General features: G+C 47.0%; 1 protein-coding gene across 8 annotated transcripts; it reads right to left on the reverse strand.

Moving 5' to 3' along the window:
• Positions 1-1,478: 1,478 nt before the first annotated feature.
• Positions 1,479-20,751, reverse strand: ZBBX (zinc finger B-box domain containing). Of its 8 annotated transcripts, none has more exons than XR_009756968.1 (18): positions 20,428-20,751; positions 18,380-18,469; positions 17,230-17,397; positions 15,964-16,048; positions 15,142-15,190; positions 13,718-13,821; positions 12,927-13,022; positions 11,072-11,519; positions 10,561-10,678; positions 9,962-10,053; positions 9,322-9,434; positions 7,978-8,051; positions 7,302-7,467; positions 6,877-7,111; positions 5,984-6,163; positions 4,877-5,083; positions 4,309-4,379; positions 1,479-2,210 (listed from the first exon to the last, which is right to left on the reverse strand). XR_009756968.1 is itself a non-coding variant. In XM_061575326.1 (17 exons), the coding sequence occupies exons 2-17, from the start codon at positions 18,445-18,447 to the stop codon at positions 2,167-2,169; spliced, it is 2,250 nt and encodes a 749-aa protein (XP_061431310.1). In that variant the 5' UTR covers positions 18,448-18,469; positions 20,428-20,751; the 3' UTR covers positions 1,479-2,166. The 8 variants fall into 8 exon arrangements, 6 of the variants coding, with proteins under 6 accessions (XP_061431310.1, XP_061431312.1, XP_061431314.1 ...); XR_009756969.1 differs by having other exon boundaries at positions 1,479-2,213; XM_061575326.1 differs by lacking the exon at positions 4,309-4,379 and having other exon boundaries at positions 1,479-2,213.
• Between the last annotated feature and the right edge of the window lie 4,214 nt (positions 20,752-24,965).

The raw sequence follows: 24,965 nt of genomic DNA on the forward strand, positions 1-24,965 counted from the left end.
GCAGTGGGTTAGTAGTGCACCGCGCTACGAACCCGGTGAGATTCCCAGCCACACCGAGCAACGAGTGTCATCTAAACCGGCGCTGGGGCCGCGCTTCACCAGCCTGCACTCGCCAACGCGGTGAAGTATGGTCGAAAGAGCCCCACGACCAACAATGCGCGGAGAATTGACAGGGGGCTTCAAGTGAAATTTGAATGTTACCAAATCGCACACATGGGCGCCCTTTAAATTGCGCCAGGGTAACTGCCACGTACTGTCCCCCAAACAGGGCCAGACATTCCACTGGGAGAGATGGCCTGTTGCACTGCGTGTGTAGAGCCACGTTATTGTTGTCGTGAAACAGAGCAGGCACTGTGTTTCTCATGAGTGCCGACAGACTGGGCTTGGGGCCGAGTTGAAATTGGATCATTGTCAATGTGAGAAGCGGCTCTTGCTTTCCTGCCCATTCGAACCCAACAGCAGCGAGGCTCACGCGAGGTTACATAACTGCCGAGTGCCGTAATCATTTCACGTAAGTGAATACATTTTCTCAAACTTTGACCTTGTTTTTTTTTTCATGCTGTAACATTTTCGAATGGCTTTTTTTTTCGGTACGATTTGGCGATGGGCATCGTCGGCCGCACGACAACCTCAATCTCCCTTGAACGCGCCCAAGTTCGTCAGATCTCCGACACTAAAGCAGTGTTGAGCTTGGATAGTGCTTGGATGGGTGACCGCCATAAAAAAAAACAGGCGTTATCGGCTGCAAGATCCGTTGGTGTAAATAATCTCACTGGTGTACCGTATGTCTTTACTCCTTCGATTCAGCTCCCTGCCTTCACCAACCCGCACTAATCGGCGTGAATGACGGTCATAATAACCCCCATGACCCTTACGGTGTGGGGAGGCCCACATCCAGCAGTGGATTAACAAAGGCCTGTACGTGTCCATGGGAGAGCTATACAGTTCAGTTCAAGTCCACTCGCGATGGTTTTGCTTTACTGTTGTAACTTTCTGACTCGCCCATACTGGACATTCCTACTGCAGTCTAAATAAATATTCTTATTGTATCCCCCCATCCCCCATCTATAGCTGCTCGTGTGCCATTCATTGCTGCTCCTAAGAGAGTCATCCTTAGAAAGTATGGTGAACTATGCCTGGGCACGGCGAGGCCAGAGGAAACTGGTGGAGGCCCGTAGTGGTTCTGACGTGCAAATCCATCGTCCGACCTGGGTATAGGGGCGAATGACTACAAAGTCGTACATTCACTTTATTTTCTTCGTGTGAGATTTCAATCAAACAAGCCTCGTTTGCCATATCATGCCGCAGCGTACAACAGACCTGCTGTGCATGCATAGTGGTTGCCCATCCAAACATAATCCAGGCTCAAACCTGCTTAGCAGCTACCGAGATCTGACAAGACTGCATTCCCGGTGACTCCGTCGTAGGCATCTGTCCTGTGAATGGAGGAAATAAAAAAATCGACACGCAAACACTGCTGCCACTTCAACGGATGTATTTCTCCTAGAGTCACTTCAAAGCAAGGCACGTCATGTTCAAACCCCCAATTAATGATAAATATCCACGGTCGAAAGCCTCACTCTTCCGCATGCAGGTATCACGGCAAACCACATCCCAGAAGAGCTCTCTGATGATGTGTATGTGTGTGTGGACTGTACCATGTGCTGTTGGGCACAACGTACTGCGCCAGGTGCTGGCAGCTTCTTAAAATTCTTCTTAAGCGCCTTAAAAAACCGAAGAAGCTCCGAGCACGTGAAGCGAAACGTCGAACATCGTCTCGAACAACACGTGGTACGATCCGAAAACACGTCGGAGAGAGCTGCACAGCACAAACGCCAAAACTTACGCAGTCGTCTTACACGTCCGATCAGGCCTTCCGGGAATTGAAATATTTTCGTTAAAAAAATCACTGTGTTTAAAACAAGCAAACTGGTCTTTGTTAAGAAATACCTGGCAGTTCACCCGGAATTAGTTTAATGAATGTCGAAAACCCAGTGTAGAGTGCGCGTATTAAACCGATTACATTGAAAACATTTAGCTCCCAGCAGTGTTGTGTGGCTGGCGGGACGTATACCGAATACCATCCCAACGCCCCCATACTTTGCCCACGCTGCTGCTGCACGGTCAGACACTGCGCGTTGTCGCCACCTGCGGGTGTTTGTGGATTTAGCCGGACTCGCCAGGGCTGCCCTGGTGGAGATTCTGAACAGCTGCTGGGCGTGGAGGGGGGGTGAGACAAAGACGATAACCAAAGTGAACAAACCGTTGCACCGGGGGGGAAGCCCCACGTGAAAAAAATTAATCGGTAAATAGGTTTAAGACATGATAATTGTTTTTTTACCCTTCTATCTGGCAACAAAACTGACACCTTTTTTACAAGGAGTCATGTTTACATAGACCACAATACCTGCAGTCATAATGCAAACAAAAAACATAACTCTGATAATGTGCACTGTCCTTGAAGTTGATTGGTCCACACCCGAGACAGCTTTCCTTAGAGCCTAGTCTCACGTGGGTTGGACCAGATGACGCCAAAAGGCGCACACCTCAAAGATAATGCACCATCAGAGTACGAGAGCTCGGGGTAAGCATTTACACCATTGGACCAATCAACTTCAAGGACAATGCACATTATCAGAGTTATGTTTTTTGTTTGCATTATGACTGCAGGCATTGTGGTCTATGTAAACATAACTCCTTGTAAAAAAGGTGTCAGTTTTGTTGCCAGATAGAAGGGTAAAAAAACAATTATATTTTTACTGGCAAATGAGGTTCCAATGGTGTAAAGGTTTAAGAGACTTTTTTAAAATCCAATCCAAGAAAGGATCTGGCGTGGCTTCTTATCTTGAAGACTGGCCCTCGTTGAACTGCGAGAACTACACGTTGAGAGGTGTGGACACCACCTCCATACGTGCGGATTTCAGGAGTGCTCGGCCTGGCTGTGACTGCGGCTTGGGTCTCTATGCGAGCCTTTGGATGTCTCTGCGAGTGTATGGGTCTCTGTGCAAGTCTATGCGAGTCTAATTGTGACTGCGGTGAAGTGAAATCCATCACTCACACCACCCTGATCATTGCCCCACGCGCGCTTTTGCAGGGGGTACGAATGGAATCCACATGGAGACCCCAGACAACGCAACATAGAGCTATAAACTCCGTTTATTGCATTTTAAATGCCACAAAACAGAAGAATAAACCATTAGAACTCCAGTCATATATGATGCAATTGGAGTCTTAAAAAAGGTGACGAAGCCAACAGTTTTATTCTGCAGATAGCAGTAAAGTGTGCTGAGGCTTCATGGCGGTGTAGACCATTACCGAGCCTGCGCGAAAATCACCAGGAATGTGCCCGATATCAGATCTCGGAAGCTCATCAGGTTTGAACCGGGACAGCACTTGCATGGGTGACCACAATGTAGCACAGGTTGTTATTGGCTGCTGTGGAACTACATGGCCGGCAGCATTTGGCACTGCTCCCCCGCCTTCACCAACCCGCAATGACCAACGCGGAGAAGTATGGCCAAATAAACCCACATGACCGGCATGGCATCGGGAACCCCTCGTCCAGGTGTGCACTCACAGGCCATGAATCAACAGCATCATTGTAAATGACAGCAAGAGCCTAAACACACAAGCGTGATCGTGCCAAACACAGAATACTAAACTTACTGAGGCAAGGGCTTCGTTCTTAAAGAGCTCGGAGATCAGCTACAATTTCACCGTCACAATGAACGCTGCAGGAACAGAGATCTATTCACGGCACTTCTTGTGCAAGGAGTTGCGTAACCACAACTGACGGTAAATTAATCTGCACTATTATCTTACCCCTCGCATAGAAATTCTGGTTTTGTCCGCTGTTTGGGCGGAGCTCAAATTGTGGATTCACTTTGCAGTGCACGAACAAAATACGACATCAGATTAATATTGCAACTGTGGTCTGCAAGCAGGCCGATCTATTCCAGATTTTCACAACTGCTGCACTGGCGTACAAAGTGCAAGTTACTAATACTGGAGTAACACTAAAAGTGACTGCTCTTCATGAACATCGGAGCGGGGTTCGTGCATGAGGGGTTTAGCGTTGAGATCACACAATTGTCTCATGTTTGGTATACCTGGCGTCGCCCTCGCTAACATATAGATGTGCAGCCCTTTGTCTATCCAACGCTGGGTGAAGGCATTCCCACAGCGTGTGCGTAATGGGGTATATTTGACTAAACTTGACCACTGCTGGTTCGTGTGATTTCATGAAGATGGGCAGCACAGAAGCAGAGTACCACAACGGCTTTTGCCGCACTTTATTGTGCTACTTACAACATATCTCTATGAATTCTGGTCACCCATCCAAGCACTATCCAGGCTCAAATGTGCTTATCTTCTGAGACCTGATGATAAATAAATGGCATTATTAGCATTACAGCTAATTTCCTAGCTCGATCACAAACCTCTCACCTTCAGCATACAACACCTTATCCTGGTGTCCAACTCTATCTGTGTTTAAGAATAAGAGTTTTTTTAAGTTAAATAGCGTAAATATATAAATGTGTTGTTAACCCCGCCACAACCCGACACAGCCAACTAGTAAGGTTTGTCACGTAAACAGAACGTGGCCAATTCGTCACTAGTACAGCACCACCGGTGCGTTGGAGAGTAAACTCACAACATTTACAATTCGTGTACGTTTCGCCAGCATCATCAGGCGGCAGACAGATTTGTGGAGAAATCCTCATCTTTCATTCTTAAAAAGAGGGCTAAATGTGATGTCGTCACTTGTGAACCAATCAGATGCGAAGGCGGGGGGGGGGGGGGTTAATGTATGCATATCAATTAATTTAATGTATGCATAGAAATCAATGTTTGGTGGCGGTGAGATGCTGTGTACCCAGGGCCAGCTCTCTCTCCAGGCTGCCCACGATGCGCTCCTCGTCCTCATCCGAGTCCCGGTTCGACTCCACGTCCAAGGCGCCGCTCATCCGCACTCCTCTGCCCGGACCCCCTGACCTCGTCGGCCGAAGGGACAGCGGCGTGAGCGGAGTGAACGTGGACCGTGACGACGAGGGGGATGATGACGGGCGGGCGGTGGCAGAGGCTGGAGAAAAGATGAAGTGGGACATCAATAGAGAAAAAGTTTACGAGCAGTTGACATATGTGCTCCGTAACTCGTGATGAATTATTTACCAAAAATAATTTCTATAATATAACTCGTGAATGGCTATAATCAAAATGTAAGAATAGGTTTTACCATTTCCGGAATGAAAACAGGAGGTGTTAAGATGTTAAAACACCAAACAGAAACCTTTTGCAAGGAATCGTGTCTGCATTATACCAGAGAATCCCTTTTGGCCTTTTGGCATCCTCTGATCTAGCACTGTTTGAGACTATGCTCTAAAGAAAGCTGTCTCTAGTGTGGACCAATCAGTTTAAAAGACAATGAATGATATACTACCAGAGCATGTTTTTTTTGCATGTTCACCACAGGTATATGTCGTTAATGCAGACACGATTCCTTGCAAAAGGTTTCTGTTTGGTGTTTTAACATCTTAACACCTCCTGTTTTATTAGCAGAAAGGGGTAAAACCTTTTCTTCTGATAGTGGCAATAATCGAGTTACCCCAAATGCGACCGCTCCCATGAGATTCCCACAAACCAAAGTTAAAGCCTGAATAGTGCTTGGAGGGGCAACTGCTGTGCACAACAGGCTGTGCAAGAGAAGCCTTCATCCACTCGTGGTTCGACAAAAGGGCTGTGTGCTTACATGTAATGTTTGCACGTGCTTTTTACATGTGTTGCCTTTAACTCAATATTCGTAATTTCCAGAAAACATTCCGACAAAATACTGCATAAAACTAAAAGAAAATAAAAAACACTTAGGGCTGTGGCGAGTGTTGATAACGTGTTTTTCATTGCAAAATCACCCACTAAAAACAATATCGCCCTTGTCCACCACCAACCCTTATCCGACGCCCGTGACCTCTGCGCGAACCCTGACCGGCAGATCGCGCCGCGTCTCTGCGTGCAGCGAGTCGAGTGGCCGGCGAGCGTGGCCTGTACGCGCTGCCGCCCCTCTGCCTGTGCGATCTGCTCTCCTCCATCACGGCCTTCGTTAGCTCGGCGTCGGCACAGAGGCCCAGGCTGTCGTCCGCACGCCATCGCGAGTCTCCGTGCCGGCCTGCAGGCAGCACAGTGCGTCAGCGTCAGACGCGACCCACTTCCAGCCACTACGCGTGTGTAGGTCATATTCTTAGGTTTTTTCGGTAAAGTCACGTAGGTAAAAAAATTTAAATTTATAAAAGTAAAAAGAAAAAAAAAATCACGACATTTCGGAGGCAACACAAGCTTCCCTCTTCAGATGGAACCGTCACAGCACGATTGCTGTATCAAGTAACGCTTTGGTTTTTTCGGTAAAGTCACGTCGGTTAAAAAAGAAGACAAATAAATTAAATCACGACGTTTCGTAGGCAACACAAGCTTCCGTCTTCAGGTGGAACCGTCACAGCACAATTATTCCTCCCCCCTCCCCTTAACCAGGTCGTGTGTCTTAGAGCTCTCTTCACTTGATACAGCAGTCGTGCTGTGACGGTTCCACCTGAAGACGGAAGCTTGTGTTTCCTCCGAAACGTCGTGATTTTTATTTTATTTTTATTTCTACTTTTTTTTATTTAAATTTTTTTACTTACGTGACTTTACCGAAAAAACCTAAGAATATGAATCCTTGCAGTCACGAAAGCTTCAAATCTATAAGTGTGTAGGTCATTTTGTTTGTCACGTGATAGTGCAAAAGAAATAGTTTACAGCGAATAATAGCTTACACTTTCTAGATTATAAATATTAGCGGAGCTAATGCCCTTCGCTATGCAACACTCCACCGCTGAGAGCCGGTACCTGACAGCAGACTTAACGCCCCTCCACTGGCACTCGCCGTTCGGGCGGCGTCTGCATTGGTACGCGCCGAGACGGTACCACAGGCCGGACGGCTGCCGTGAAGATCCGTCCCGTTCTGTCCATGTCTTGAGCCACTGTGCTCTCCGCCGGCGCTGAGACCGATGGAGAAAAACCCCTGCAGGCCCTGATAGTCTGGCAGCTCCAATTTGATGCGGCTCCCAACATTCTTCAAATCCTGCAAACAAATATATGCCATTATATTTTTCAGCGGTGCGGTTTCAGTATTCTGACTTCTGCGCCACCCAACCACCTCTAAATTTTGATTGTGTGAAGTGAATTTGCTGTATTTGATCAGCGATAAAGGTAGTTACAACATCAGGTATTATGTGCGAGTCTTTTCATTGAAGACATCATTACCAACTTGCCTCTGATGGCTCAGTGGTGAGGCCCCTCTCTGAAGCATCGAGGTCACCACGCGGAGATGGTGTTACTGGTTTTGGTGCCTGTTGCCGAGGAGTTCTTGCAGATACCTCGCGGCCACCATCCAGCAGCGGAGAGTGCTGGGCAAGATATCTGGGTTCTACTTCATCGCTGTAAGGCACCCAACCCAAGGCTCACGGTCACAGTTTGCACGTTTGAGAGGCAGCTCAAATCACATCTCTTTAACTACCATTACAAGTAGTGGTTATCATAATATTGGCTGTAATTATTTGACTGAATTTGTTATTGGAATTACATTAAGAAACAGCAAAAGAAACGAACAGATTGGAGAAAATAACGCAGGTTAAAGACATCAAATTTAACTGTTAAGAAACATTTGACTGTTAAGATAAGTGGTCTTGAGCAGGATGCTTTGCTCGAAGAGATGATGGTTGGTGGTCCAGACAAAAAATTATATGGCAGCTAAAGGGAACACGCCCAAGAGGATATCCACCCCAGGGATCGATCGATGAAATTAACTCATGTTCAGGTGCTAGGTGGATTGTAGCGTCGCAAGGCTGAGGGGGACGGTGTTGGCTTGGGACGGCTTTTGCCCAGCAGTGGATAGATTGTGGTTGCAAGTACGGGTTAACATAAACGCGCACTGCAGGCCAATCTCACCTGCAGCTGACGTTCACGGGTGAGCCATCCTCCTCAAGAACAAACCCTTCTGTCTCCTCCAGAAAGTTCTCTCCCTGCAGTGAGTGCAAGACGTAGCAAAGCTGAAAACCTTGCCGAACCCAACGTTGCATTCTAACCATTTTCACCTCAACCTCATCGTTTACGGCCGTTGGATTTGAAGCGTTTCTGAGACCAGGATCGCCCCAGTCAAACCAGAACATATGATATTTTAAACGTAAAGCATACACGGCCCAGCGGTAGCGTGTGCGCTGCTTGTGCAGCAGGCTGCACCTTATTGCCGGGGCACTAACCGTAAAACAAGCGCCGTCTGCTTCACGGCGGACGTGAAAAGATTCCGCGAAGTTTTGCGCCGTCGGCACGGTCCAACTTTACCAAATTTAAAAATATAATAATCCTGCAAATGACTCAAACTTTGGATTTCACATGATGGCAACATCGCCCCGACTGTGACGCTTCCCCAGACGATGACTGCGAAACATCGCGTCCCCGTGATGGCCCTGAACTCTAAGAATGGCTCGAATGTAAAATTATTATTGCACAGTACAGCAAAACCCCTGTTAACGACGATAATTGTGTCCACGAAACCGGTCGTTAAGTGATTTTGGTCGTCGAGCGAGTATAGGAAATACACGTTAAAGGCTTAATTTGTTCTGATAGCATCGAATGTTACCCTTTCTCACCCAAAAAACTTACTTTCTAATCTTTAAACAATGGATATTAATCCATAAAGATACTAACAAAATTATAAACACAAAATATTAAAATAAACACGGTTAATCATTGCTTTAATTAATATTTACTGTACCTACAACAGCCCGTCGTTAACAGGGGAATGGTTGGTAAACAAACACATTGGGCTCTATGGAGGCACAACACTACTATACACTACACTATACACTACACTACTATATACTACACATTGGGCTCTATGGAGGTGATTAGTTAACAGGGGTGGTCGTTAAGAGGGGTTCTACTATACACCACTATACACTACACTATATACTATACACTACCATTACTACGCTACTCTACACTTGAATACACTACACTACTACACTACTATACACTACACTACTATACTACAATACACTACACTACTATACACTTTAATACACTACTATACACTACACAATACACTACTATACACTACACTACTACACTACTATACACTACACTACTACACTACTATACACTACACTACTATACACTACACTACTATACACTACACAATACACTTCGCTACTGTACACTGCACATTGGGTGGTCGTTAAGAGGGGTTCTACACAGTACATGCGTGACCCGAATGTACGATCTCCCCGTCACCTCTGCCATCTCTACGATGGTGAGAGATGACTCGGGCCTGGGTTCCCGAATGGAGGCCTGCGGTGCGGCAAAAATCTCCACGTAATATTTGCGTTCTTCAAGATTTTCTGATGCTGTGGAAAAAGACGGGGAAGTCAAATACAATCGCAGAATCGTTCACCAATTTGAATAATTCTGTCTCTTATTTTTTACCTGCGGACTGCATGAAAAGGTTCTTGTCGGTTATTATGATAACGTCTTTGACCAACATACCCTGAAAGCTCCCGATATAATTAGATCTCAGAAGCTAAGCAGTCTTGAGCCTGGACACTATTTTGATGGGCGATCACCGTGCATAACAGCTGTTGTGAGGCCAAGTTGCAGCAAAATCCATTGCTGTACCAAACTTACTTGCTCCAGAATCTATGCTCCCCACCCTCAACCCGCACTGGCCAGCGTGAACTATGGTTAAATAACCTCTACAATCCGCACCGTGTGGAGAGGCCTTCATCCAGCAGTGAATCAACAAAAGGGCTATGCATGTACCCATGCACAGAGTTAGAAGGACGAAACCAACTTGCCATTGCTGGGCTACTGTCAATGTATGTAAGAGCCACGTGATCACATTGAAGCTGGCTTGCGTAGGGCATTTCGTTTGTACCGTTTTCATCTCCGTGGTCAAACTGGACAGAGCGTCTCTCTAGCATCCTCCACTCCGCTGCTTCCCCTCCTAGTCCCTCGAGGGGTGTCCTGCTTTTCAATAAAATGCAAATAAACAACACAAAAATAAATGACACCAACAACAACAACAATGCGAAGTAGAGTGGTGGGTGGCCCAGTGGTTATCATGCTGCACTACAACCCGAGTTTGATTCCTGACCATGGGAACATGAGTGGCGAGTGACATCTAAACCAGCTATTGCTGCCCTCTTCACCAATCCGAACTGACCAGCGTAGTGAAGTTTGCGATTCGATCTCTGGATCTCAGCAGTGCTGACTCAGTGCTCTGACCTTTGAGCCACTCGGCCACCTTTTAATGTAGAGCGTGTTGAGATGTCATAAGATTGTAAACTCAAACTGTGTTATGTATACGGCGCATTTGATTGTCATATTTACAGCACGCGCGTGTGTGTTCTAGGTAACGTTCTGCGGATTTTCATCTCCAGATTCCGGTTTTGTGAGTTGAACTCCACTCGGTCACCTGGACACGAGGATTGAATGCTCATAGTTCGTCCTCTGGTGAGCTCCATGGGGAATTACCGTCGGTGCTTCTTGAGGAGCAGACGGTCCATGTACGAGAGGGCAGAGTTCTCCGGGAAATTCAGGCTCAGCAAGGCCTTGCCTGGGATGGGGATTTCCTCTCGAGCCTCCACCGACACTGGGAGTGGGGAATGGTGAAGCAAAGATAAAATATCCCACACGGCCGTGGGGGAAGCCCTCATCCAGCAGTGAATTGACAAATCAGGGCTACGTGTTGATACTTGCCAACCCTAATGATGCAAGCGATAGGCTGCCAATACATAGACCCTTTTACCACATTACCATTTTCAAAGCAAGATTTTTTTAAAATATATTCAGTAAGTTATGAAGCCCTATCATCAGCTTTGAATCTCTATATGCAGTATAAAAGTGTTGAAAAATCGTCAGCCTACCGCTTGAATCGGTATGGTCAGCCAGTATGACACGTATACGTGCAGTACGCTCTCTTGCGCTACCACTGTGAATGTGACATCGGCATTTCATGAGCGACGGATGGCGGCAGTGGCCTCACCTGACACGGAGCCTCGTGTTGTCCGCTCGGGGCCCGGCGCGCAGGGCCCAGCGGCACCACGCCACGCCGCCACGGCCTCCTGGAACTCGCGCGACGACTCCTCCTCGCTGAAGTTCCCCTCCAGGAGAGAGCCCCTGCCGCCTCCCGTCCCCCCATCTCCCCGCCGTGACGACACTTCACCTGGCCCGGAGGTGCCTCGCGTTTCTTTCCCTCCTGGCTTCTGTACCCCGCCAACTTCTCCTCCTCCTCTTCTTCCTCCTTGTGTGGCTTCCGCTTCTATGGGGCCTATGGTTTGCCCGCTCTTGGCTCCCCCTTCTAACCCACGTTGGCCGAATCCTGACGCTCGACCGTCCACTTTCCTCCTTTCCCGCACTTCCGTTGATGGCGGCGAGGGTAAAGTGAAGCCAACGCCGGTATCCTGAGCTCTTGTGTTAGATAACGGCGGCGTCTGGATTATAAATAAAAACACGTGCCATTATTGTCGCAATCAGTCGACTTTACTAAAGTCTAAATCACAATACAGTTCGTCTTAAATCACTTAATTGGTGAGCAGATGGCATCGCTAATCACAAACCATGATTCCCCTGCCCTGTTATTCCAATTGTGCTATGGACATCATGTTCTGAAACAAAGTATGCATTCAGATCTTTCAGATAACATTAATGTAATAGCTAAAGTTACGCTACAAATTGCATAACTATCTATTGGCAATCTTCCATTTGTTTAACTACATATTGATTGTTTTCGCATCTGCATTCAGTTTTAAGGTGCTACAACTTCATGTATTTTAATTCTCTGTTCAGTACTATCTCAACAGCTGTTTCTTGGGAAGAAGCTGCTGCTGCTGCTGCTGCTGTGGTGGCAGATTTTCCTTTTCAAATAGTTTGCCCTTATCTTGTCAATGCTCTCAATGTTTCTGTATTCTCCCTATTACCCAGTTCGATGGGGGACCTACTCCACGTGAACAAAAGTAAGTAAATAAATACACTGACAACTCCTAGAGCAGCGCAACTCAACGTGTTGGAGAACTTTGCGAAGCCACGTTCCCTAACGTCCCGTCCATCGGCTGCCGAGCCCATGTCTCGCTTGAAGCGTTGGACTACGTCCGGCGTCAACGTGAGACTCGCCATTTCCGACTGCTGGCATTGGAGCATCCCGTGATGAGATTGTAAATGTTAACGACATTTTTTTACAATTATTTTGCACCCGTTTTATCCCGATTGCGATCGGCATCATGTCATGAGCCGAAATAACCGTTAGGATGTCTTACAGAGCAGCGTGTATCCCCCTTCACGTTATGGAATGGCCTTTGGAATCAAGATATCATGGAGCAACCTCCGAGATCCCTTCATGTAACCACTGGTCCACACAATGTCAGTAATGTTCAACCATCAAGAATCATGCGAGAGTAATGTTCATAGCAGGACATTTAAGCGATTAATATTAAAGCTCAAAGCCAAATTAAGTGTAGAACAAAACTTAATGAGATTTTTGCTCACCACGCTTGAGAGCATCAACTGTAGCGTATTGCCCACTGGTTGCAGCGATTCACAGTTCAAATCCGTCAGGCCGCCCTGGTTAAGGGATTTAACCATAAAATACACACCGCTTGCTTCACAATGGATGTTAAATATCCCATGACGCAATTCGAAAAGAGGAGGTCATTGTCTGCCGACGTCATGATCCAAATGAAAACAATTACCGACACATTACTCAAATGGGATTACACATGGCAACATCGCCCCCTACTTTGAAACTACTGAAGTCCAATGTCTGTGAAAACATAGCGCGCCTTCGTGATAGCCTTGCGCTGTTACAACGGCGCGATCACCTCCAAATAATGATGATATCTTACCTGGATGGGATGCGATCGGTGTGCCCGCAGCGCACCCTTGTGGTGCATCCTGCTGAAGCAGGGCACGCAGAAATCCTCGCCGCACTCCACACACACCTGGCTCGCGCGCACGCACACACGCACGCACACATGCACGCAGACAACGTACAGCACTTTTTTAATCCACTGCTAGACGAAGGCCTCCTCAACCAAGCTGTGGAGGTCATGGGAGTTGTTTGGCTATACTTCACCGCGCCAGTTGGTGCGGGTAGGTGAAAGGAGTCAAGCCCAGGTCTGGTGTCAGATGTCACTCGCCACCGTCGTTTAGCCGTGACCGGGAATCTAACTCGGGTCATAGCGCAGTGCGCAAACCAGGACAGAGTTATTCGGACTTACAACCTGACAAAGTTAAGCTGAAAGGGCATAAAAGGGATGCGCTGGAAAAAGCATGTATTTATATTTTAAGAAACCCCATGATAGGTTAATTGGAACATTATCAATGTACCCTTAAGAGTTTGTATTAGATCTCCCAAAGCCAATTCCAGTTTGGTAAACAAGAGACATACTCTTTGGTTCTTTCGGTAAAGTCACGTGACTTTACCGAAAGAACCAAAGAGTATGGATTCCTGCAGTCACGAAAGCTTCAAATCAAAACAAGAGACAGTCGCTTCTAAACATCGCATGAAGAGTGCACTGTCCAGACACTCTTTGTTACAATTCCAGTTTGGTAAACAGACACGTTTTAATCACTTTGATCCACTCCGCAGTTCAACACTCACTTTGATGCGCTTACTGAAAATTGAACCTCTTACCAGCAGGGCGGGTTTGTTTTCACACTGGCCACATTTCTTTGCTCTTTTCGCTTCTGTCACCCACTTGGTTTGAGGGGAAGACACTGGGATGGCCTTCTTGACTTCTGCAAATAAAAAGGCATTAAGTACAAGATAAAGCACTACGCTTTAAACATGATCACACACACACACGTACTGATGAGAAGCTGTTATGATAAACTACCTTTGTTATGATACGCTTTGCTTTACAAATAATGTTTATGGGCAGCCTATTGACAGGTTTAATAAAAATTGTGAATCTTCACAGGAATAAATACCACACCAAGAAGATGACCATAATCCTGGCAGAGCATGCAAATCAGTATGTGATTATAATCATAACTATGATTCACATCTAAGGGTGTAACGATACATCGATTCTTACCTTCAAAACACATGCACAGAATCGTACATGTACAGAATCGTACATGTAAAAATTAATTATTTTCGACTCATACTGGAAGTAATAAAAAAATGACTGCCCTTTGTCAATCCACTGCTCGATGAAGGCCACCCATGCCTTTTGGTGATGGGGGTTGTTTGACCGTACTTCACGCGCTGGTCAGAGCGGGTGAGTTAAATGGGTGTCCAGCACTGATTTAAGTATCGATCGCGACGAGTGTCTGCCATGGCCAGACATTGAACTCAGGGTCTAAGTTCATAACGCAATGTATGTATGTATTTGTGTTGAACTTCTTTCGCGCCGTACATAGCCAACCGTGCTAATCGGAGGTGCAATGCGCTAACCATAGCACCACCGCTCCACCCAAAATACCGCCGACTATGTAATCACAGCGGTCACTATCGGCACTCCATTGCGTCACGAGGCAAAATAAAACATCGATTTAAATTTCGATTTAAAGCTTTCGTGACTGCAGGGATTAATCTTCTTGGTTATTTCGGTAAAGTCACGTAGAAGGGAAATAATAAAATAATAAAAATTCAACATAATAAAATACAATTCTCACGACGTTCCGGCCATAACGCAAGCAGCCGTCCTCAGGTGAAGAACAGGTCTGTCGGAAAGACAGCGTCTGAATGAACACCACCAAGCTTGGCAGCGTATATTTAAGCTGGTGGTGTTTCATTCAGACGCTGTCTTCCCGACAGCTCTGTTCTTCACCTGAGGACGGCTGCTTGCGTTGTGGCCAAAACGTCGTGACAATTGTATTTCATTATGTTTTATTTTTATATTTTATTATTTCCCTTCTATGTGACTTTACCGAAAGAACCAAAAGCATCGATTCTTAAATCGAATCGCTACTTGAGGTCATGACAATCGTGAATCACAAGGGGTGGGCGGGAAGGCAAATTGCTGCAGGCCTATTCATTGTAAACACATTAAACTGCGAGAGCGCAAATAGAGCAGATGATGCTATGGGTTACAAGGGGCGGATCAAACTTGCCTTCGACTTGCTCCTTCAGAACCCTGATTCTCACTTTGCCCGAGCCCACCTGAAACCACAGCGACAAGCACAGCACACCTTAAGACAAACAGAATTAATCAAACCGCAACGTGAAACAGAGTTACGGAGTTCACACTGCACTGTACACAATAGTGACATTTTTTAAAGTGTATGCAGCTGAGTAGCTTGAGTAGTGTACACAAAGTTATGCTTCCCACCGTCTCTCCCTGCGTCAGACTCAGTTGAGGAATTTGACACCTGTCCCTGAGTTTGCTTTGCTGCTCAGAATCTATTTACTCACACTCCAGCCACTCACCGCTACAATGGATGCAGGCTTCCCTAGCAAAAAAAATGTTTTTCTCTCTCGGTTCAGACCTATAGGTGAGATTTGCTGATTAAAAGAGACGAACGCTGACTGCATGCCCATGCACACCATGACGAAGGTCTCGCCAAGCCATTGCCAAATCACATCACGGAATGCAACATCCATCGAACTCCTTACAGGCAAGCTGATGTTATCATTCAATCTCCATGGAAGAGGTCCTCTCAAGTGTCATCATCCTTCTTTTGGACGCTACTGCATCGGCCATAATCCTTTCTATCAACGCTCACTGCCTAAGCCCACTCACATGTCTTAGCAGTTAATATGACGTCTCTAACTTGTGTATGTTCTCACGTCCATGTGTTCCCAAATCTGTCTCTCATTGAAATTCCAAGCACGCATATCTCCGTGCTCTCAAGCTCACTTTGTGAAATGTATATGAAACGACTGAATATTTCTTGCACAGGACTGCGTTGGCTCGCACATACACACACGCTCACCTTGCTGCCCTGCCTTGGCACGGCATTGGAAGGCAGAGTCAGGGCTCCTGTTTGCCCAGTCTTCCAGTGAAACCCTCCCGCCTGCCTGCCAGACCAAACACGTACAAGTGTGTGAGAAAGCCAATGCACGGAACAAGCTTATCTTATCTTAACGTAATTCACATAGCGCCTTAAGCAAGGCGTTTTACAAAGAATTAGGAATGGTGCATATGAATGTAATAATGGAGAAGAGGTGAGTGAAATAGATGAGAGGAAGCAATGGGAAAATCTGTGATGCGCGAATTCGGTGAAACCGAGACTTTTGACGGTAAATGATGATGAATGTATTGAATGAACGGGGAATGAGTGATAGCCATATCATCTCAATCTAGTGGGTTTTTTTTGTCACAGTCCTTTGTCAATCCGGTACTGGATGAGGGCCTCATCCACACCATGTTGACGGTCATGGGGGTTCAGTGGACCATACTTCACCACGCTGGTTAGTGCGTATTGTCACGGAGAGGGAGGTCCAGGACCAGTTCATAGATTACTCACCAGTAATGTTAACTGTGGCTGGGAATTGGTGCCAGAACAACGCTCCGTATGTATGTTGAACTTCTTTTTCACCGTACGTAGCCAACCATGTGAACTGGAGGTGCTCTGACCTGAGCCACCCAGCCACCACACATCTTCCATATAATTAAAATAGATAACAGGTATTATACAAATCATAATAGACTTGTTTGGGGAATAGCAGTGAAACAGTGGATGTTTCTCTTTGGTGGTTTCATTTATTTCGCCTTGCAAGATGTAAATGGGTTACATTCTAAATTTAAATAATGGGGCTTTGTTCGAAAACCTGATATATACCGGGACAAGCCATCCCTGAAATAGCGCAGTATTTCAATGAAACACCGGGTCTAGCTGCTAATGGCAATGGTAATGAGGCATTGTATTTTTCGATTTAAAGCTTTCGTGACTGCAGGGATTCATCTTCTTGGTTCTTTCGGTAAAGTCACGTAGAAGGGAAATAATAAAATAATAAAAATTAAACATAATAAAATACAATTCTCACGACGTTTCGGCCACAACGCAAACAGCCGACATCACGTGAAGAACAGGTCTGTCGGAAAGACAGCGTCTGAATGAACACCACCAAGCTTGGCAGCGTATATTTAAGCTGGGTTAGAGGACGGCTGCTTGCGTTGTGGCCGAAACGTCGTGAGAATTGTATTTTATGATGTAAAATTTTTATTATTTTATTATTTCCCTTCTACGTGATTTTACCGAAAGAACCAAGAAGATGAATGAGGCATTGGTTGGGTTTCCAGCACCGACCGCTTCTCTTCCCGCAGCCGCTGCCCCTCGCGCCGCAGTTTCTCCAGCTGCTCCTCCAGCTCCGTGTTCTCCACGGCGAGCTGCAGCGTCTCTCCGCGCAGAGCCTGCGTGCTGCTGTTGCTCCACACACCAGACGCGCGAACGTACCGTACGGGAAAAAACATACATTCTTACACGTGTACGGATCAAGATTTGCATTGATCATATCTCATCTCAATCATTCTAACCACAGCTGCTGTGTGTGTTTAGCCTCGAGTAGCCCATGATGACATCTGTCCCTGTGCACAACAAGGTTAATTAGCATGGGTTATGGACAAACAAGCCCCAAAACTCACATGGCATGAGGAGACCAACATTCAGGAGTGGATCGACAGAGTGTGGTCAATTATTATTTATAATCCATTATACGTAATGGATTCATACGATTACCTGCAACCACTGATGGCCATTGCATTCACCACAGCCAATTCTTAAATTGAAAACGTGTCCCCGAGTCACGAACTATCATTAAAATCCCCAGTCACGGTGTGGAATCTAAACACATTCCTGCGGAGGGAGCTGGTAGGAACGTTGGGTTGCTCGGTCAATGGCCAGGGTCAACGGCGGCGTGGTGTATTCCGCAAATATGGCCGACTGTGAGGGTGGGCACAAGCCGGCGTGAGTAGGTTAAACGTTGAGTTTTATAAGGGCACCACGGGGTGACCAGCCCCTCCTCACCCAGCCCCACCCCCCACCCAGCCCCTCCCCACCCTACCCTCTCCATCCAGCCCCACCCCTCCCATTTTTGGATGCACGACGGACGGACGGACACAATAATTCCCTGTGGGCTAGTGTAACCAGGAGGTTCCTACCAGTATCACCCCTACTTGCACAACTTGCTTAACAAGCCAATACTGTAAACATTAAATACCCACGTCTGCGTACTTGTCGGTGTATTTACTCTTTTCATCAATGTATTAATTGTACAACAGTTCAATATTAATGCTTCTCAAGATAAGAATAGTTTTCTTATTTGAGAATACAAACTGTATTATTTGTACAGCCACTGATTGATATTCACACATCGAACCAGGGCTCTCTGGCTGAGCTTTGTTCTCACCGAGCTTTGAGTTTCGCTGAAACGGGTTCCTTGTTTCCAGTCAGCACCACAAACCCTTGTCTCTCCATCCCTCGAGTGGCCCTTTCACCTCTATCACACACACAGGAAACAGCGAATACGTGGCATTGATTTGGTTTGGCCCAGTGAAACTGAATATCATGAAAAAACACACAAGGGTTTTAAAGAAATTCTGCACAACTTAAATAAACATATGTAGTTGAGATCCTAGCAGAGTTTAAGACCTTATGTTCTTATTTAAAGCTGTGCATTGGGTTCTATTATTTATTATTGTACTTTATAACGTGGTTACTTTTTGTGCTGTTTAATATTTGTTTTTTTGGCATGATTTACGTTTTTTATTTTTTTTTATTAATTTTAATTTCATTTTTTTTACCTACGTGACTTTACCGAAAAAACTAAGAGTCTGAATCCTTGCAGTCACGAAAGCTTCAAATCTAGAATTATTTATGTGGTTCATTGTTATATTGACTTTTTTGATTACTGAGGTCACGCTTACAAATGAGACTAGCCTGGTCTCCCTCTCGAGTTCTCACCTCGTTACTCAAATTAACTTGAACTTGTTCAGACACGCGTTTGTTAGCAATGGCAATGGTTATAATACTGTTGTGGTACTATATGATTACTTTTGCATATGATTTGTCCTTAAATCTAGCAATATTTTTGTTCCACATATCAGAAAAACATTGTGTGGTCGATAAGAGCCCCAGTATTAGCCTGCATGTATGGACGAGTTAGATGCTGAATGCATCATCCACATGTCCATGTGGATTCACAATATTGTCCCTATTAGCAGAGTACCAGACATGCGTACACGAAGTACAAACGAGGAGACACAGCAAATGAGACAGACAATACCAACATGTGCGTCTTGGTTTATTTGAGACTTATACACCCAGGAAAGCCTCAGTTGGTCTCAAGACTATGTTGATGATGTTGCTAAAAGCCTGTTGGTCAGTCCACTGCTGGATGAGGGCCTCCCACCCCTGTGCCTTGTGGGGGCTACTTGACCATACCTCACCGCGCTGGTCAGTGCGGGTTTGTGAAGGCGGAGAACAGAATAGACGTTTGAGAATATAACTACAATAGAATAACAATGAGGTTTTGCTCAGCGGACCAACCACACATCATCTCGCAGCAGTCTATAACACCTGATAATTGGTTCTTTACCCTTCTATCTGGCAACAAAACTGACACCTTTTTTTACGAGGAGTCATGTTTGCATAGACCACAATACCTGTAGCCATAATGCAAACAAAAAACATAACTCTGATAATGTGCACTGTCCTTGAAGTTGATTGGTCCAATGGTGTAAATGCTAACCCCGAGCTCTCATACTCTGATGGTAATTTGTCTTTGAGTTGTGCGCCTTTTGGCGTCATCTGGTCCAACCCATGTGAGACTAGGCTCTAAGGAAAGCTGTCTCAGGTGTGGACCAATCAACTTCAAGGACAGTGCATACATTATCAGAGTTGTGTGTTTTGTTTGCATTATGACTGCAGGTATTGTGGTCTATGCAAACATGACTCCTCGTAAAAAAGGTGTCAGTTTTGTTGCCAGATAAAAGGGTAAAGAACCAATTATCATATTTTTTACTGGCAAATGAGGTTTCAATTGTCTATAACACCTGTTATGCATGACGGTCGCCCATCCAAACACTCCCACGCTTATAATATAGATTGTTTTGGGTTAGATTGCCTAAATATAAACGTGTCGTTAACCCCGCCACCACCCGACACAGCAAATCAGTAAGGTTTGTCACGTAAACAACGTGACAATTCGTTACTAGGACATCACAACCGGTGTGTTGGAAATAAAATACACAACATTTACAATCTAGCCACGCTCAACGCGGCTCAGCTTCCCTGGATCTGACGAGCCTCGTAGCTTCCCAGTGGTGTTCGGTCACAGCCCCAGGGCAGTACGAACAACTTTATTAATCGACGATTGCATAGAGACGTTGTGGGTATCGTTTCAAACACAAATCGTCCATCACCCCCCCCCCCACCACCACCATCACCACCTCGTACCTCCGCCTGCACGGCGCGTCAACGCCGCCGGCCCGCCCTTTTCGTTGCCCTCAACTTCCCTCCGGCGATCACAGAGCGCTGCAAGAACAACAACAACAGCAGCAGCAGCAGCAACGTTCTTAACGACGATGACGACGCTCGGTCTAAGGGAGAGTTGTGATCGCTGCTTCAGAGCGAGGCCTAAGTGAGGGCCACAAGCCTACGGCTCGCCTCGGTTGCCAAGCAACTCGGGCGTTTCTCGTTGCCTTGGCGACGGCTCAGAGACGCGCGCTGTGATTGGGCGGTCACACCCGCGCGTGGTAGTAAGGCGTGCTCCCATTGGACGGTTCGCCTCCCCCTGACTCCGACTGCGCGGCGGGTGACTTTAACGCGTTAAGCTGTCGCTATTCGTGCATCTTCTCGGGTTATAAAGTCCTTCATGAAGTCTTAACGTCCACAAAGCTGTGCTTTCGCGATGTCAACGAGTTCCAATTAAAATATTTGACCCAATTGTATCTTCATAATGAATCAATATATCGTGCGTAAGGGTGTCCAGGATGTCAATTGTTCTATATATACAACATTATTTGGTGATTTTTATTTTACCTCATCAGGTAAGGGGCCGTCCATAAATGACGTCACGCGATTTTGGACGATTTTTGCCCCTCCCCCCCTCCCTTGTCACATGACGTCACAAAAAGTCAGACCCCCCCCCCTCAAATATGACGTCACAAAGCTCTGCCCCGCCCCGCCCCGCCGAAACGTCGTGAGAATTTGATAAAGTTTTATTTTTATTATTTTATTATTTCCCTTCTACGTGACTTTACCCAAAGAACCAAGAAACACATTCCTGCGGAGGGAGCTGGTAGGAACGTTGGGTTGCTCGGTCAATGGCCAGGGTCAACGGCGGCGTGGTGTATTCCGCAAATATGCCCGACTGTGAGGGCGGGCACAGGCCGGCGTGAGTAGGTGAAACGTTGAGTTTTATAAGGGCACCACGGGGTGACCAGCCCCTCCCCACCCAGCCCCACCCCTCCCACCCCTCACCCAGCCCTACCCTCCCCACCCAGCCCCACCCAGCCCCTTCCCACCCTCCCCTTTCCACCCAGCCCCTTCCCACCCCACCCTCCCCACCCAGCCCTTCCCCACCCAGCCCTCCCCACCCTCCCCTCTCCACCCAGCCCCTCCCCACCCTCCCCTCTCCACCCAGCCCCTCCCCACCCAGCCCCTCCCTGCACGACGGACACAATAATCCCCTGTGGGCTGGTGTAACCAGTGGGTTCCTACCAGTATAAGTTGTTGTTATTTTTGCTGGTCCACCGCTGCCAACGCAGCAGCAGTATGACCAGATATAGTTAGGAATACTCGTCTTCCTTGACGCAAGTGAATTCACACCACGAGCAAGTATGTATAACCAAAATGATTTATTACAAAAACGAAGCTTACTTTTAATAAACATCACTCTGCATGCGATTAGAATTGCGCGCGCAATCAATGAATCGAGACACCAGCTCGTCAGGAAGGAGTTGCAATTCCTACTGAACAACTGCTCGAGATTGACGTGGAACTCGGTGATATACACAAGGAGATTAGGGGCCGTCCATAAATGACGTCACGCGAATTTGGACGATTTTTGACCCCCCCCCCCCTTCGTCACACGGCGTCACAAAAAGTCAGACCCCCCCCCTCAAATATGACGTCACAAAGCTCTGCCCCCCCCCCCCCCCCCAAAACCATATTTCCATTTTGAAAATAAAACTTGCTTCAATTCGTAGTGCGTATTTAATGTGCCGCTGCACTCTGATGTTGTAGTAGTGTTGTTATAACAATTATATATTTATTTAAAGTTGCGCATTTTGATGTGACGTCACGTTTCTCAACCCCCCCCCCCCTCGTCACACATCGTCACAAATATCTGACCCCTCCCCCCCCCAGGTGCGTGACGTCATTTATGGACGGCCCCTTATTTGTACCTCAGTCCCGACTGCGCAGACATCCACTGAGTTCACACTGCGTGCGTGCGGTAACAGGCTCGCTGCAAAATAAAACCAAGCACTGTCTCGATTTGAAGCTTTCGTGACTGCAGGAATCCATACTCTTTGGTTCTTTCGGTAAAGTCACGTAGGTAGAACATTTTTATTATAATAAATCACGACGTTTCGATCGCAACACAAGCGGTCGTCCTCAGGCGGAAAAAATAATTCAGCAGTGGAACTGCTGAATCAGCGAGGAGCGAGCTGTTACACCAAGAGGTTATACTGGCAGGAATCTCCTGGTTACACCAGCCCACATGGGATTATTGTGTCCGTCCGTCCGTTGTGCATCCAAAAATGGGAGGGGTGGGGCTGGGTGGAGAGGGGAGGGTGGGGAGGGGCTGGGTGGGGAGGGTGGGGAGGGGCTGGGTGGGGAGGGTGGGGCTGGGTGGGGGCTGGGTGGGGTGAGGCTGGGTGGGGAGGGGCTGGTCACCCCGTGGTGCCCTTATAAAACTCAACGTTTAACCTACTCACGCCGGCTTGTGCCCGCCCTCACAGTCGGCCATATTTGCGGAATACACCACGCCGCTGTTGACCCTGGCCATTGACCGAGCAACGCAACGTTCCTACCAACTCCCTCCGCAGGAATGTGTTGTATGTGGTGATGGGCAAGCAAGCGGGGTCTGAGCTGGAAAGGAAATTTTTTTTCCGCCTGAGGACGACCGCTTGTGTTGCTTTTGAAACGTCGTGATTTATTATAATTTTTCTACCTACGTGACGTTAACCGAAAGGACCAACGAGTAAGCATCGTCTCATTCGCACACGTCATCGTTGCACGGGCCCACGTGTGTCGAAGCGCCCACCCTAAAGACCTACTACACATGACACAGCATGGTTTGACGACAATCGACGCGTTTTAAATTACAACAATCATGCACCCGACTGTTTGGTCACTGCGCTACAAGTATCAGAAACTAAAAAGCTTTCGTGACTGCAGGAATCCATACTCTTTGGTTCGTTCGGTAAAGTCACGTAGGTGTAAAATAAAATAAATCACGACGCTTCGGGCGCAACACAAGCTTTCCCACCTGATGACGGACGCTTGTGTTGCGCCCGAAACGTCGTGATTTATTTATTTTGAAACCTACGTGACTTTACCGAAAGAACCAAAGAGTAAGAATCTGATAATGTTATAATTTGAAAGATAACACACAGAAAATTAGCCAAACCTTAACCCCTAATACGGACCAACTATACCCAACCAGCCACCGGACTAGCCCTAGCCCTCACCAGCTAATCAAACATTCACTTTGCAAGTCATCTTATTAACCTTAACCCTGCATCCAACCCACACCAACTACCTCTCCCACTCACTACAAATCCGACCAGCCACTTCGTACTAACTCTACCCATAACTTTAACCAATTCGCCATCGAACCCATTAGAAATATCCCGAGCCTCAACCAAACAATAAATCAGCCACGGGTACTACTAATTCTACCCCTAATTATTACCAATGATCTCATCAGCCGCTGCCATTAACCATCTCTCTGCCCCGAAACCCGAATCCGTTTTCACGTGTTGTTAGCATTTATGATGACTGTGCTTACGCCACCCTAACGCGTTGACCATCAACATGAAGGGGTTATTTCTATAGAGACGTTACACTCATGCACCCAAAACGTAGTTTTTTGCTTTAAATAAATCCATAGCAATAACATTAACAGTATGGGGGACGGGGGGACGGGTCCCTATGTATGAAGCGTATGGTGGTGGGGCTGTGTGTGAGCGTCTCCTTCGTTGTGCACCCAGCCTCCCCGTGGTGCGGTGACCCCAGGAGGGGAAGGACGACGCCGCGGGATGCCCTCCTCACTCAGCGTGACTCTGGCTAAGCCGGCGTCTTGCCTCCCGCTCTGTCGAAGAAGCCCAACTCCTGTAAAATCACCTGCAAGCGCGCCAGGTTCTGCGGAGTGTATTCATCTTCCATGTTCTCCTGCACGCGTTTCACCGGCATCATCCGCGCGTGGCGTTGGGCGACGCGGAGACGACCAGGGTGGACGGACGGCCGAGGTTGTCCCCTTGGGACCTGGTCGACTGATGGGCTCATACGAGCTCGGACCTCCTGAGAGACGACGTGTGGGCGATGGGGAGAGGGGTGTTGTAGGCCCGGCGGACGCAGCTGCGGAGGCGACGTGGAGTGGATGGATGAGGTGGTGGTGGTGGAGGAGGCACGGTTGGCTGGAAGAGGTGCCAGGGAACACGGGGCGAACAGCGCCGCGCACATGAGCAGCGCGCCGGCTACGCGCCCACTCACGCGTGAAGGCATCGCCACGTTTGAGAATCTAAAATGTATAGAAAAACAACAACACCAAATACATATTTCCAATTGAATGCATTTGCCACGAAAATTGTTTTGCACCATGCCGCTGCTTGCTTTGCCGTTGGTGAGTCATCGGTCCAGTAATTTATCCAAGGTCTCCCTTACAAAAAACATACTCTACAATTTCCGTCGTTATTTTATGAATACAAAAAATCATTTATTGGCGGGTTTTTTTGCTCCACTGCACAAAATAAACTTTGCGGGAA

The sequence above is a fragment of the Lethenteron reissneri genome, chromosome 58 (assembly GCF_015708825.2).
Source record: "Lethenteron reissneri isolate LAM-NWPU_2019-01 chromosome 58, ASM1570882v1, whole genome shotgun sequence".
In the NCBI taxonomy this organism is placed as follows: domain Eukaryota; kingdom Metazoa; phylum Chordata; class Hyperoartia; order Petromyzontiformes; family Petromyzontidae; genus Lethenteron; species Lethenteron reissneri.

What these genes read in the sequence shown, in the direction of transcription:
- ZBBX (XM_061575326.1), bottom strand. Translation starts at nt 18,447, where the DNA reads ATGGAGAGACAAGGGTTTGTGGTGCTGACTGGAAACAAGGAACCCGTT. An exon ending in TCTGAAGGAGCAAGTCGAAG is followed by an intron (nt 13,822 to 15,141) that starts GCAAGTTTGATC and finishes TTTTATTTGCAG; the next exon opens with AAGTCAAGAAGGCCATCCCA. An exon ending in TCACCACTGAGCCATCAGAG is followed by an intron (nt 7,112 to 7,301) that starts GCAAGTTGGTAA and finishes ATTTGTTTGCAG; the next exon opens with GATTTGAAGAATGTTGGGAG.